General features: G+C 40.9%; 1 protein-coding gene across 5 annotated transcripts in view; it reads left to right on the top strand.

The window, feature by feature from the left end:
* The window catches only part of MGA (MAX dimerization protein MGA), a 161,336-nt gene that overhangs the window by 131,230 nt on the left and 13,775 nt on the right, over positions 1-16,331 (top strand). For 3 of the 5 annotated variants that reach the window (XM_089686914.1, XM_089686913.1, XM_089686917.1), the window contains exons 20-22: positions 8,360-8,542; positions 8,911-9,022; positions 10,179-10,538. In XM_089686914.1, the coding sequence (XP_089543040.1) occupies positions 8,360-8,542; positions 8,911-9,022; positions 10,179-10,538 (655 nt within the window). The remainder of the gene's footprint in view (positions 1-8,359; positions 8,543-8,910; positions 9,023-10,178; positions 10,539-16,331) is intronic. The other 2 variants (XM_089686916.1, XM_089686918.1) reach the window with 1 other exon arrangement.

Genomic DNA, 16,331 nt, shown 5'->3' with positions numbered 1-16,331 from the left:
AATTTACAGACACTAAGCTTGGCTTATTTCAGAGGCTGTCACTATGGACTGGGTGCTTTAAGCTGCAAGCACTCTTCTGCCAGAATTGCCTGACACACTGACTGTGGTAGAAATCAAGGGTGATGCAAGTATTCTGGCAGAGGCTGTTTAAGATTTTTCACCACCAGAATTTATAAAAGTTATTCCCTTACCATCTTCCCATACCTTGGCTACTGTGGACTCTTAATCTTTGGATAGATATGCCTAGTGATGCACAGCTCATATACTGTATGTTCAGAAATGCACAAAAAAGCCTTCTGTAGAAAGCCCTTTCCCACGCTGGATCAGGCAAGTTGGAACACACGAGTTTCCTTATATAATGATTGGCAAACGTATGAGAGGTTATTTCTCAATCCTGAAAAGCCTTGTATACTGTGGATGGAGAAGTTAACAAAAAATGGTCCATCTTCACAGTAGACCCGACCATTCTTGCACTTGTATGCTCAGTCTACCATTTCTATTGTAGGTTCCCCCTCCTGTAAAGATTCAGTGGATAGGCATTCAGAGACTCTTGTAAAATTCCTCAGTATGCCTGCAGGCATACAGCCTATAGCTGGCCATTTTCACTTTTAGTAGTTGCCCAAGCTTTTGTGCATGCCTTTTGTGGCAGCAGCGATGGACAGGTTTAAAGAAGCAGCTCCTAAATGGCAGGACCGGATGAAACAGTGGCTTCGTCCAGATCCGGACCGTGGACCACATTTTAGTGATGCCCGCTCTACAGTGTAACTTTTTCACATTTAGCTCTAATATTCAACCACTCAGAGCTTAGCCTTTCGTGGATGGCCAGGTGTTACACCACACCACTGGTTGTACACCATCCCTTAGTGCCTGGAGCCCTTATAATGTACTTGATAAGGTTAATGAGGACTTTGTTACAGGATGGTCTACACCTGGGTTGCTGTGTATGCCTAAACATGCTTACCCTACATTCCACACCCTATTTATGAGTACACCACAGGGGAATTCCCTCACCCATAGCAATGGTAGAAACTGGACAGAAAGGGAGCCATGGAAACATCTCAAGCAAAACGTCGCTCTGCCAGGGGCCCATACAACATTCAACCTCAGAAAGACAATGCTTTCCTTGCATTAGAGCAGGACCAAATATCAACACCAGTCTTTGCATACGACTCTAGTGCCATTTCTGTCATTACCTGACAAAAGCAGAGTTTTTGGCATCTGTCACAATTCCTCTGACAACTAACAGCTTTAATACAGCTATTTCTGTTCAGGACTACAAAATTCCAATCCTTATCCAGCTACTCAGTCTCTACTTGAGTCAGATCCCAGTATGCCCAGCCTAGAACAGGTGGACACAAAAGGGAATGAAAAGGACACAGAAGCATTGTTAGAGGAGGTAGTGGAGGGTTTCTCCACCCCCACACTCCTTTTAACCACTTCAAGTCCAGGCCAATTTTCACTATCACACTTTGAGTGACAATTACACTGTACCCATATGAAACTTTTATCCTATTTTGAGACAGAACTTTCTTTTGGTGGTATTTGATTTCCACTGGGGTTTTTATTTTTTGCTATATAAATGAAAAAATACCATTTTCATATTTGCATATGGCAGTGATCAGGACATTGGTATGGTCTATGGGGGTGTTTTTGTGCACACTGGGACAGGTGACTGGTTGTTTGCATGTTTTATGTATATACTGGGGTAGTGATTAGGGACACTGGAGTGGCTGGAACAGCAGTCTGTAAGTGTACAAGCAGCCGGACTGCAGGATTGCTTCTTTCTGCTCTCACACTGAGAGCAGAGAGAAGCGATCTTTACTTTGGATTTCCATTGTTTACTATTTGAGTGCTGTGATTGGTCACAGCAGTCACATGGTAAAACACCATGTGATCACCCGCACACAGCGGTAATGTGATCCGCTGTGTCTGGGCGACACACTGATCGTTGGGCTCTGGAGCGCGCACTCTGTGAGCCGCGCAAGAGCCATCGCTGCGTTATCCTGTATCGTCAAAGCTTCCTGTCCGCCAATTGCACATAGATGGCGGACAGGAAGCTTTGCCGAGGTTAAACAACTGCAGCTTTATGTAACATACTTGCTAATGTCAACATGCACACTTCTGCTGTGCGCAAAAGTCTGAGCATTGTCGCACATGATTCTCCTTCTTGCCATGCCCTACAAAGAGACCTGCAAACTCTATAAAGATATTCCCCATTCATGAACAAATAGAATAGGCAATCTATGATGACTATCACACCACAAAAGATTTTCACTCCTCCAAAAATGGAAAAGCTTTCACTTAAAAGCATTCTCTTTTTAGTAGTTGATCCTGTTGTCTCAGCCTTAAACAGACATCTCACTGTACCAAGTGAAGATGTTCCTTCAATGAGATTATGCACCTAGAAAGTTTTAAACCATGGTAAAGGCCCTTTACTCTTGCAGGCCCAACTCTGCAGCCAGCTCTTGCTGCAATTTCAGTATGTCATACTGGGCTAGGGCAACAACCAACCAGCCTTTACAATAGGAAAGTATCTCAGAGTGCCATTCTTTCAAGCTGGTGAGTAGTGTTTGTCCTTCACAGTCCAGAGAACATGGTCATCAGTGGAATCCAAGCTCCCCAATATCAATATCCTGGAGCTCGGAGCAATAAGAATGGCTTTACAACCCTGCCCCTCCCCCCTTCTGCAAGGACACTCAATCAGGGTGTAGTCTTGCAATTCTAAGGTTATGGCCCATATAAACCATCAAGTGGGTACCAGAATTCATGGAGCCTTGAAGGAAGCAAACTATATAATCTCATGGACAGAGACTCATTGTCATGCCAGTGATCGCTGCAGTCCACATCCCAGGAGTGGACAGATGGAAAGCAGTTTAATTCAGCCACCACTGTCTCGATCAAGGGGAATGGACCCTTCACCCAGACATCTGGGGTATCCAGGATGTGGACATTCTGGCCTCCAGATTCAACAACAGACGACCGCTATTTGTGCCAAGACCAAGGGCCCTCTAGTTCTGCATTGGACGTCTTGCGAATCTCCTGGTCTCATTTAAGGCTAATCTGTGCCTTACCCAGCACAAATTCTACTTTTTGTGCTCCACAGGATAAAGCAAGAAAAGAAGCTTGTGTTTCTCATTGCACCAAGCTGGCTGAAAATATCCTGGTACACAGACATACTCAAACTACTAGGAGACTACGTCTGGCCTCCTCCCAACAGACCAGTCCTCCTGTCTCATGGCCCTCTGTTCCATTTTGCTTCTCATTCTCTGGCTTTAATGGTATGGTTGTTAAAGCCCAGGTCTTAAGGGACAGAGAGGTCTCTTAGTCTCTCCTTCCTATCTTGCTAAAAACAAGAAAAGCCACTTCCAGAAAGATCTACTATTGTACATGGAAATCCTTCTTTGCCTGATAGGAACACAAGCACTTCAGTATGAGAGATTACTTTGTGCCTCACATTCTGGCCTCCTACAATCTGGTGTGTACCAGAACTTTGCCTTAAGCCCACTGAAAAGACAGGTTTTTGTCCTTGTCCATTCTTTTTCAAAAACCTTTGGCTTTGCTCTCCCTTGTTGAAACCTTCAAGGTATATCTTGCATCAAGGCCTCCTTGCAGCACTTTCACTTCCTTGGGATCTCAACTTAATTCTTTCTGCCTTGCAGAAACTGCCATTTGAACTGATCAGGGATATGCCTTTAAATGACCTCTCCTGCAAAGTGCACTTTTTGGTTGCTATCATGTCTATCAGACATGTGTAAGTTTTGGCAGCTTTTGTAAGGAGCCGCTCCTCATTCTTCACAATGACGAAGCATTCTTCACTCAAGACCATCCTTTCTTCCTAAGGTGGTATCCGTCTCTCACTCAATGTCCTCCATTTCCTGGATGTTGATCAGAACCTGAAGAGTCTTACCTCAAAGCAACAGCTTCGAGCAGGAAGACAGATTGCCTATTTGTTCTATCTTTTGGATCTAGCAAGGGAAATCCTGCTTCCAAGTCCAACATTGCTTGATGGATAAGATAAATCTATTCCTGTGCCTTTACACACCCACTTCACCAGATGAGTGGGAGTTTTATGGGCATTCCAGCACCAGGCCTCTGTAGCCTGGCTTTTTAAGGTTGACACCTGGTCCTCTGTTCATGCCTTTTCACAGTTCTACGAGGTGAATATCCAATCTTCTACGGATGCAGCTTTCAGCCGCAGGGTTCTTACAGGCACTCTAAAGTTCAGTCTGTTGACCCTTGTTTTTGGGCTTGTTGGCATAGTTTTGTTTGCCTAGTTGTTGCCCACCAATCTCATTCATTGCCTGGGGACGTTCCCTCCGTTTAATGACTGTACGATTAAAATAAGAGGAAATTTGACTTGCTTGTAAATTCTGTATCTTTTGAGTACAATACAGGACACATTCCACCCTCCCTTCTATTCCTTGGTTACTCTGCATTATTTGCAACAAAACTGAGGACTCAGAGTGAATTAGGGTTTAGGGGAGGTGTCCAGGGAGCGCCTCAAAAAGGTGTATTTAAATGCTTGCCAGTATCCAATCACCTGATGGTATGAGCCAATAACCCAGGGTCTCTGAATACTCAGCCTGTGTCCTGTATTGTTCTCAAGATATGGAATTTACAGCTAAATCAAAATGCCTCTATTTTAGTGTTGGATAGATTAAGGGAGGATTATAACCCCTGGCAGTTTTTCTGCCACCTGCATCCGTTTTGGGGAGGTTTACCACCTCCACTTGTTCAAAAGCCACAGGAGGAAGTGAGAGGAAATCCCTCCAAAGTAAGGGAAACCTTGATTGTCACTAGGGTCATCAAAACTAGTGTCCCCATAGAAAGGTACCCCAGCTATTCCTGTTCTGGTGACTGCCCAATATTTGGGATTTTCTTTCACTCTCTGTGATAATACAGAGGACAAATGGAGAGGATGAATTTCCCTAATAGGGGCACAGCAATAAAAACCTAACAGATGTTCTAATCCCTTAAGTTGTATTTGAAACTCAATTGCTTTCCATACTCCCTTAAGAATTTTTACTTTTATTTTTCATGTGTCAGTGTCATTCCATTCTTATCTATCCCTGATCCATTCTATAAAAACATTTTTGTGACCTTGTCAGCCCTAATCAGTGGTGGTCATTTTTGTTTTTTCCTCTTATGCAGGTTCTCCTTTGAGACACCAAGGGGGTAGATTATTGCTCTCAGGTCCCAAGTTCCTAATCCCCCTCAAATTGAGGAGGTTGTTCCACAACCTAAAGCCTTTGCTACATTTTTCCTTGGTATGTGCTTTCTGGATGCAGCCCTCAAGCCTTGTCTTCAGCCCCAATGCACCGTACCCTACTCCTTCCACAGCTACAGATCGTCAGTAGTTCACCTTTTTTGTAGGGTGCCTATCCTGACTTTTTTTTTTTTTTTTTTTTTTAATTTTAGGTCTTGGTGCTGGACAACTTCATTTCCATTTTGGTATTGAGAGAGGTTGCTATTCCCCTGTTCTTAGGGTTCCTTAAAGTGGAGTTCCTTTAAACCTTTAAAAAAAAAAAAAAACTGTAGCTGCTGACATTTTTTAAAATACAGCCACTTACCCATCCCTCGGTCCAGTGGTGTCTTCACCACTGCTGGTTACAGCGGCTGTCTTCTCTCCCTGGCGTGTGGGCACCCAGCTGTGACAGCTTGCGGCTTCACAGCTGGGTGCCCACTGCGTATGCGCGAGAAGCACTGCACTTTGTGAATGGCCACCTGTAGTCTTCTGGGACCTGTCATGTGTCCCACAAGACTATGGGAAGGGGGGGGGGGGGATTTCCGCTTCTGATCGCAGCAGAAGTGGGAGTGGGTACCTGTCAAATTCAGGTACCTGCTCCCCAAAGGTGCCAATCCTTAATGAGGGGGCGGGGGACAAAGGCTTAACGCAGAATTTCTACTTTTGGGTGGAGCTCCGCTTTTAATGCCGCTTTCAGAACCCGCTTGCTCAGCGGGGGATCTCTCAGAGAAAGCGAATGACAGGTCTGTGTCTGCTCCTATGCAGACTCGTCAACACAATGGGGTTGATTTACTAAAGGCAAATAGGCTGTGCACTCCAAGGGCACTGAAAGTTTAGTTGCTCTAGATCTATGTGGAACATGCAAGAAAAAAAAAACGCATGTTTGCTTGCACATGATTGGATGAAATAAATCAGCAGAGCTTCGCCTCATTTCAGAGCTACCCCTCAGGTATAAAGCAACTGCACTGAGTCCCCCCAATGTGTCCTCTACTGTACAGAGCTGCATTAGTTTTTTTTAGTTGTGTGTTGTGTTTTTTGTTTTGTTTTTTTGTTTTTTTAAGATTCTTTTTCTTTTCACCTGGTCATCCAGCCAGTAAACTTATTTTTCAACTTCCTTTAACAAACCAAGCTGTCCAGCAAATGTGACAGAGGGTTGAGACAAACCATTTTACCACTGACTAGTGCTTACAAGGGTCCGTTTTAATTCACTTGCATAAACATTTATCACAAAAGTTTAAAAAAAATGCTCCTGTAATTTCTTAAAAAGTGTTAGCTGGAGATTGGCTTTAATTTGTTAGTCAAGCCCATCTAAATTTGCTAGTACATCTAACACTTCCTTCTCTCCAGTTTGACAATGGTGCTGTCCAAAGGAGTCACCATTGCTCCTCCATTCAGAGTGGAGACACCCTAAGGCCATATTCACAGAGGAGTTTGTGTGCAGGCAGGGACAGCCGTCATCAAGAATCAGTAGCTGTGTGCAAACAGGTGTAGCTGTCAGATTTGTATGCTGTACAGATCAATGGCAGGCACCATTGCTGTTTGCATTTAACTTCTCAGATGAGTATGAATACTGACCCTGGATGCAGCCAGTGTGTGTGCAGTCAAACTTTGCATAAATTCCACCCCTGGACTCACACTGGCTGCAGTTGATCTCTGCATTTTGACTCCTCTGAATACAGCAAACTTTCTGCATATAAACTCCTGTGTAAATGTATTCTTGGAATAGTATGTGGGCAATTTACATGGCACCACATCCCAGTTAACTAATACACAAAATACTGGAAAATTGACTAAAGATGCCACAAGGTACAAATTTATTTATTACAAAAATGTTTAAACAAGCTTATTCACATAGTACAACATTTAAAACACTGTGTTGCACAGATGTATAACAGGAAAGAGATGTAGCTCACTTCAATATTTAAAGATGCCCTTGATATTCCAGGCTAGGCGTTCCTAATACCGCCTGTATCTTTCCTGTTGTACATCTGTGCAACACATGGTTTTAAATGGTGTACCACTACATAAATGAAAATGCTTGTTTTTAATTTCTGTGATAATAAATGTGTACAATTTTAATCATGTTGAAGATCTTGTGGCTTTATTTAAATCATGTTGAAGATCTTGTGGCTTTATTTTATCTATTTATTGTGAGAATGCCATTAACAAGAACAATGGCTGCAACATTTGGCCAAGTACTTGTTGCACCTTTTAAACTCCCATTTCCAATATTTTGCCTTGTATGAATGTAGCCTAAGATAGGAGGTGTATTACTGGCAGGTCTTCAGCTGAAGATAAAGGGAAAATGCTAAAGAAAACAAATTCAGCAACAACATTTAAAAATTGTAAGCTGCAATATATTTTATTCTTGTTCTTGGCTTTAAAACCACTTTAAGCTGAGTGATCCAGGTATGATTGGCTAGCTATAGTACCCTTATCAGAAAAGGAGATTTGAATATATGTTGGGTAGAAAATGTCCTAAAAATCTTGCATTTTTGTAAGAGTCTTGCTAGGACATTTTTACAAGCTTTTGTATAAAAATTGCTGAAAGAATAGAGTTTACTTCAGGTAGGTCAGATTGCTGTTTATGGGTCACATGAGCTCCTTTTCTACAACCCATAGGGTTGTACAGTAATTGTTCAGATAAATGGCTCAGGAAATGCTTGATGGCCCCTTTCCATTGGGATGAAATATGGTAAGTTACAATATTTTCTATGTTACTTTCTGAAGTTCTGGAATTAAGTAGGTAAGGCCCTCAATAGACATATTGGCCCCCTTGAAGACTTGGTACTCTCAATGTGGCACACTGTTCCACTGAAGTGTTACTTGCTTGTTATAAAGGAAACCGAGAAATCAGAGAATTTTCATTTTAGATTTGTCTGAGCAGTATTTGAGGTATCCTAAGACCTCACATAAGTCGCATGTACTCAGAAATGATACTCTTGGGCAGACTCCAGTTCAGTCGCTCACTAGCATACACTCCAGGTCCAAGATTTTACCCTAGCCATACCCTGCCAACTTAATTTCTGGATTATTACAGAGGGGCACTTTTTCATCACGCTATTGATAATATAATATCCGACTCTTACTTGATGTGTGTTTGTCTACATATAGGTGAATGGAGATGATATGTTCTCAGTAGGGGGAGAAGATGAGGAGTCTCTTTTACATCGTAAGAACCACACAGCAAATGAACGAAAGCGCAGAAATGAGATGAGGGATCTTTTCGAGGAGCTAAAGAATGCTCTTGGCCTTCACAACCTTCCAAAAGTTTCAAAGAGCTATATTCTTAAAAAGGTTTGTCCTGACTTTGTTTATTAAACTGACACTGTCAAATAAGAAGCACAGGAGCCTCCATTTCTGGTCGTCTTTAGAAACTGCATGATGCCCGAGTCTGTCTGACTTAAGTTCTGCTGACTCAGACCTGGAACAAAAACCTTATGTAAATGGTGTCTGAATTCCTTATAAGTATACTTGCTCCAGGCCAGCTACTCAGAGGACATTGAAAAGTATCAACATTATACGTGTGACAATAGCATTTCAAATAGGAGAGATCAACATTAGAAGCCTCCATTATGCCTGCATGGCAGTTTCCTTTTAAACATCAGTAATTTAGCAGCATGATGTATGTGCAAAGCTTTGCTTACATTTTGTCATTCTTACAGGCAATTGAAGAAATTGAGGGACTAACAGATGCAGCAGATAGCCTCATAAGACAGAAGACCTTGATGTCTCAGAAACAGAGTCAGTTGATTAAGAAAGTGTCAAATCTCTCAGGTTGGTGGAATATAATGAAAACCCATATTTGGGTAGATGATCGGCACCGCATGTGAAATTAAAACATAGGGACACTTCTGTTCCATGATTGGAGGTTGTCACATGACTTTGAAAGTCATCATCTTTATCTGTTTATAACCACTTCAACTCCGGAAGATTTTACCTCCGCTTCATGACCAGGCCATTTTTTGTGAAACGGCGCTGCGTTACTTTAACTGACAGTTGCGTGGTCATGGAGCGCTGTACATTAATTTACATTCAGGGATATTTGATCATCTCTGCGTTTTTTTATTTTTTGCACTATAAACAGACTGGCAATTTTGAAAAAAGTTTTGCTATAAAACATACCCAATTAAAAAAAAAAAATTCTTCATAAATTTAGCCGAAAATGTATTTTGCTACATGATTTTGCTTTTTAAAAAAATCCCAATAAGTGTATTGGTTTACATGAAAGTTATAGCGTCTACAAGTGGCGGTGTATATACTGGGATTTTTATTTATTTTATACTAGTAATGGCTACGATCAGCGACTTATAGCAGGACTTGTGGCGTACATTCTGACACTGACACTGGGTGGGAACGAACTGCCACTGACATCTCCAGTGACACTAATACAATTATCAGTGCTAATAAAATGCACTGACACTGTACTAATGGCACTGGGTAGGAAGGAGTTAACATCTGGGGCGATCAAAGGGTTAACAGTTTATGCTTGCTGTGTAAATTGTGTGCTGTCTTACTAGGGAGACATGCTGCTTTCTATCTCTGTTGTGTAGGGAGAAAGCAGCACATCCATGCTGACAGGAGAGAGATCTGTTTACACACAGATCTCTCCCCTCTCAGCTTCTCTGCCGATCACGAGTCCCGGCCGGGACCCGGTGATTGACATCCTCGGGAGCCAATGACAGCGCGGGTAGTGCAGCCTGTATGCGCCCCCTACCCGGAAGTGCAAAATCGCCTATATTTACATGATTTTACACAGCGCGGCTGCCCTATAGCAGTACATCTATGGGTGCGATCTTGAAGTGGTTAACGACATTTGATTTAATAGCACTTCGCTGACTTCAGAGTCCTGAAGCCACTGGAGTGCTAAGCATACTTGTAAAGCTCATCACTGTCATTTGCTATAATGTCACTTTGATTTCCATTTCCACAGGAAAACCAAAGGAAGTTGTGCTGAAGAAACTGGAATACTTGCATGCAAAGCAGAGTGCTTTAGAAGCAGAGAGTAAAAAGAGCACTTTAGAAGCAAAGAGTACTGTAGAAGTGGAAAGTATAAAGAGTACTTTAGTAGCGGAGAGTATAAACAGTACTGTAGGAGCAGAGAGTATAAAGAGTACTTTAGAAGTAGAGAGTAAGAAGAAAGACTTTGAGGAAGATCGCACTCCTAAAGCATCTGTGAACAAACCTCCTCCACCTTTAAAACTGGAGAATAAAGCTAATGATGAATCTTCATGTAGCAAAGCTAAGAAGCCAATCATACTTTCAAGGAATCATGTGATGTTTTCAGCGGGGAGTAAGTACAAATTACCTTTCCCTTGCTTAGGTTCACGCTAGTGCTGCTGCATAGTTGTACATTTTTCAGTGCATTTTTACTCATGTTTTTAAAGTGTTTTCATGCTTCCTGCAATTTTTTTTCTGTAGGAGGAGATTGGTTGTTAAATGCAAAGCCCTGTCAATAATACGTGTGCATGTGTTTTTAATGCTCTCCCGTTGAAGCTTATGGAGACAGAAACTTGCTATGCTGCACCTTTTCAAAAATCACACTGCATCATGTTGCATTAATGTTAACAGGCACTGTAGAGAATAATGTGATTTCCATTGTCGTGGATTGCAGCACAATAGCGGATGAAGGGGAAATTGCACTAGCGTCAGTGGGGCCTTATTCTTTTCAGGAGCACATATCGCTTTAAAGGATAAGTTCACCTTTTAACAAAAAATTATAAATGCACTTTTTTTTTTTGCAGGTAAAATAAAATGTGCATTTTAATATTTTTTTTTGTTTCTGGTGCCTCTAAAGCATTGCACAGGTGATCAACAGATCACTGGTGCCATGCAGGTCTCCTGTAGACCTGTCAGTGTATCTGCTTGCTCGTACATCCCATATGGGCAAGCAGATACTTGGACAGGAAGGCTCAATGAACTACCGTGGCAGTTTGAGAACTATAAACTGACTGTTGCAAATGCTGTCAAAAATTGTTGTTTTCCCACAGAAATACTGTGAATTTCTGTAAACGAGTGACACGGCCAGATGGGCAGAGCCCCACACGACCAAATTTTTTCTTTTTTAATTGACTGTTAGCAGGGGGATGAGATCCCCCCCCCATTTGTAACATGCTACATGTTACACACTGAATATGGGTGTAACATGTTATGAAAGGTGAGCTTATACTTTAATGATTTCAGAGACAATTAGAGTTGTTTTCTTTTTCTGTAAAGTTTGTTTGTCTAGCGTTTGACAATGCATGTACACATTTTAACTGGTTGCCGCCCAGCCACAGTGTTTTTACTGCGGCAGGGCGGCACCTCTGCGCAGAGCGTCGTCTTTTAACGTCGCTCTGCAAAACCGGTAGGGGGCACGAGCGTGCCCTACCCGTCCCGCCGATCGCGGCAGCGGGTGTCCATCACCGGGTCCCGGCGGGTCATTACAGGCAGTCACTGACAGGGAGCACGGCTGCAGTGGTTACACTGCAAGTCTGCTCTCTGTCAGTTCAGAGCACACCTGAGAGAAGAGTTTATCTCAGGATCAGCGTGTTCCCGTGAAGTACACCCCCCCCCCGCCCCCTAGTAAAACACTCCCCTCACACAGTTAACCCTTTCATTACCCAAAAAAAGTTAACCCCTTCCTCCCCAGTGCCATTAGTACAGTGTCACTGTTTTTTTTTGTTTTTTTTTTTTTTTTTTTGCTGCTCTGATCACTGTATTGGTGTCACTGGGGATGTCAGTGACCCCAAGTCAGTTCCCCCCCAGTGTCAAAAGTCCCGCCATAAGTCGCTGATCACCGCCATAAGTCGCTGATTGCCACCATTATTAGTATAATAAAAAAAAAAAAATCCCAGTATCTTTCCTGCCATTTGTAGACGCTATAACTTTCACGTAAACCAATTAATTTACATGTATTGGGATTTTTTCTAGCAAAGACATGTCGAAGAATACATTTTGGCAGAAATTTATTACTAAATTTGTTTTTTACATTTTTTTTACTGGACATGTTCTATAGCAAAAAGTCCAAAATATTGTTTGTTTTTTTTTGTTTTTTTTTCTCAAAATTGTCAGCCTTTTTTCTTTCTTTTTTTTTTTTTTTATAGCGCAAAAAATAAAAAACGCACAGGCAATCAAATACCACCGAAAGAAAGCTCAATTGGTGGGAAAAAAAGGATGTAAATTTAATTTGGGTGCAGTGTTGCATGACCGCGCAATTGTCGGTTAAAGTAACAGCTGCAGGCATCATCCTGGAATCGTTTTTTTCAGCCGGCGATCGGCTTTCATATAAAAGCAATCCTAGTGGCTAATTAGCTGCAAGATTGCTTTTACAAGCAGTGGGAGATGACGCCCCCTCCTCCCCTGCTGCCTTCCACTTCCTTCTCGGGCAGTCCCGTGCCATCGGGGGAACCTGAGAATGCAGCCGGTGTTTCTGCCAGCTGACCATAGAGCTGATTGGAGACCAGAATGGTGCCAATCATCTCTCTAGTCTAAGAATTCGGAAGCTACGAGCATTTCATCACTTCAGTTTCACAGGATATAAAGAGCGCCATTTGTAAATTGGGAAAGCATCTGATCACACCGATTTTGGTTTGATTAGATAATGTAAGGGCAGAGGAGATATCTAGAGTCTAATAGATCCCAGATTTCTCAAAAAAGAATATATGACAATGCCCATTGAAGTTGTAGGGGATATTTGCATTCCCTGTTATAGCATTAAAAGTGATAAAGAAAAGAATGAAAGGTACAATGTAAAAATAATTAAAAAATAATCAAAATAACTAAAAAAAAAAAATCGCCCCTCCCATGCGCGCACACCTGTGTGCACAAGCCTTGACCCTGTGCTGGTATGTAAACCGTGGTTTCACCATGCATGTGAGGTATTGGATTTGGGGTCCTGTACTTGGCTAGACTGCCAAAAAGTCTCACACACGTGGTATCCCCATACTTGAGAGAAGTAGCAGAATGTATTTTGGGGTGTAATTCCACATATACCCATGGCTCGTGCGAGAAATAAATCATTTTAAATGACCACTTAAAAAAAAAAAAAAGGTTTTTGTCATTTTTCCAGAAACTCGTGGAAAAAAATAAATCTTCCATGGACTCAATATGCCTCTCAGCAGATAGCTAAGGGTGTCTACTTTCCGAAAAGGGGTCATTTGGGGGTGTTTGTACTATCCTGGTATTCTAGCACCTCAAGAAATGTGATGGGCAGTCAGAAAGTAAAACTGTGTAAATTCCATTGTCTATACCATAATTTGTAGACGCTATAACTTTCACACAAAGCAATCAATATACACTTACTGGGATTTTTTTTTACCAAAAACATGTAGCAGAATACATTTTGGCCTAAATTTATAACTAACTTTGAGTTTACTATATATTTTTTATAGCTGAAAGTAAAAAAATATTGTTTTTCTTAAATTTTTGGTCTTTTTTTTTTTTTTTGTTTATAGCGTGAAAAATAAGCGCACAGGTGATCAAATACCACCGAAAGAAAGCTCTATTTGTGTGAAAAAAAGGACGTAAATTTCGTTTGGGTGCAGCATTGCATGACCGCGCAATTATCAGTTGAATTAGTGCAGCGCGGAGTAGCAAAAAGAGGCCTGGTCGTTAAGGGGGGTAAATCCTCAGGAGGGCAAGTGGTTAATCTTAAAGGCTCAAAGCAGAACATCAAGCAAAGAGTTAAACTGTTTAAAATCATATGTTTGTTTTACCTACCCATATATTTGTCATTTTGTTTATCAAGTCTTGTTATTTAGTCCTCTTGCACGCTTTTGGGCATTCGGTCATTTTTCTTCACTGAGCAAAGGCCCTGTTCACACTTGAGCATTTTGTAGCTTGTAGTTCTAAGCAGAAAAAGCTCAACATGCAAATACCTATTGTTTTCAGTAGCCCTTGTTCACATCTGAGTGCCCTGTCGCTTGTAGCAAAATTCCTGTAGCTCAAAAACGTACAGCTACTTTTTGGGCAGAATTGAATATTTTTGTCCTCATACACTTCAATGGAAACGCCTGAAAAACATGACATGAGCCCTTTTCTAGCGTTTTTTTCAAGTGATTTGTCATGCGTAATCTCCAGTACATTTTAGTTGTATAAAACCTAATGGGTTTAGTTAAATTGTAATGCAATATGGAGTAAAAAATCTATTCACATTCTTATTTATGACAGGTTTGAACATGCACTACAGACACAGCTTTAGCCGTTGTGATATATAATGTCTTTATAAATAAAATCAAGTTTCATGAACAAAAATATTGCTTTTTGACAGAAGTGCAACTTTAAAATATAATACCATTGCACATATTACTTCAACTTATTACCATTATTATTAAGAAAATAAATAAATGATTTTTTTTTCCAGCAGCTTAGTAGATGCCCCCTACTTATTCTTATGAGAGTGCAGTGTTCATTTTTATTTCAAATTTCAATTTAGTTTGTCTTTTGACTAAAATTCCATTTTAGTTTTAGTACTATTTTAGTCTAGTAGAATAGTTTTAATTTAGTCGCCGAAAATATTTTTGGCAATGAAATTAACACTGGTGGGAACAAGTTAATCCGCAGTGTATCTTGTGTGCAATCTGTGCATGCATTAACCTGTGCCATGCCTCACATTTCAAACAAACTTCTGACGCAGGAATGTGATGATTTGATCTACTGTGTACAGGCCAGCAAATAACACCATGAAAATGTATGATCAATACACATCTTATATAGGTGAAAAACAAAAGGTGCAGGCAGGTAGGAAGGTTTATGCCTTTAAGTTTTTTTGTTTTTTTTGTTTTGTTTTGTTTTTTTTTTTTTAGTGTTGCTTCATTTAGCAGGTCATAATAATTTTAATTTCAATAGTTTTTATTGAAGTTTTAATAACAAGACATTGTAGGTAAATACTGTTCAGTTAGAAATAATGCAGTACAGGAAAGTAAACAAAACAATATTTTCCCCACCATTTGGCTGGGGGCAATACTAGAATAGGTGGGGTTGGCATGAGAGGTATACTCAGTATATTCTGAACCATGTAAGGTTGTAGAAGAGATCTATAGGGGGTGGAGAACAAGGAGTAGGGAAATAGGGGAGGAGGGAAGGGTAAGTGCACCAGTCTAGGCAGATGGGTTAAGGTATTTTATAGTGAATTTATCAGAATTTTACGGAGCAGTTTGGGTTTTGTAACCATCGAGCCCAATGGAGCTTAAATGTGTGATAGGTAGAATTGTTTAGGGCAGATCTTTTTTCCATATCGCATTGGAAGTTTTGATCTCTTATCAGTGAAGTAAGAGAAGGGGATTTAGTAGTGTTCCATAATTTAGTTATGTTTATTTTAGCTGCCGATAATGTGTGGATAATAATGGTACGGGAGTCTCGAGGGAAATAGTTGATTCCAATATGGAGGAGTGCTAGAGCAGCGTTTGGGGTTATTGGAGTTTTAGCTAATGTTGAGAGCATTTGGAAGACGCTGTTCCAGGTGATTTTAGTGATTTGCATGTCCATAGTGTATGGAGCGTTGATCCTATTTCTCCGCATTGTCTCCAACAGGAGGAGTGTTGTGGATAATATAGTGAAAGTTTAACGGGTGTAAGTACCATTGATGTAGTTTTTGTAGGTACGCTTCCCAATGAGAACTACATGGTGAGGCTCTATAGGTGATGGTGAAGGTTTTTTCCCACAAGTGTGGAGGTATTGACTGTAGGAGAGTTTTTTCCCAGTTAATTAAGGAGAAAGATTGTAGGGTGAATAGTGAGTCTACTATTAGTGTGTAAAAGGTAGAGCTACCTTTACCTGGATATATTGTTTTGTTAAAAAATTGGTATGCGGTGGTAGGAACTTTCATAAAATGAGGAATATTTATTGTTCGTAAGCAGTGAGCTATTCTCAGGTAGGTGAAGTATATTCGGTTGCGGGTAGATTAAATTTATTGTGGAGAGTCTGGAACGATTCCAAATTGTGATTTGTGTAGAGATCTTTTATGTAAGTTAGGCTGGATTTTTCCCATTGTAATAGAGTAAGGGAGGGAGTGACGAGGTGTAGTAGATTGATTGGGGTGGGTATGTGTTTGGTATTTTCAAATTTAGTAGTTGTATCCAAGCCTCTCTCCAAGCCTGGTACAACC

This window comes from Staurois parvus, unplaced genomic scaffold (assembly GCF_062004578.1).
Source record: "Staurois parvus isolate SC_StPar_1 unplaced genomic scaffold, SC_StPar_1.0 ptg000414l, whole genome shotgun sequence".
NCBI classification, from domain to species: Eukaryota; Metazoa; Chordata; class Amphibia; order Anura; family Ranidae; genus Staurois; species Staurois parvus.
Note: the sequence above shows the minus strand (reverse complement) of the source record. Positions and strands in the feature narration are given on the sequence as shown.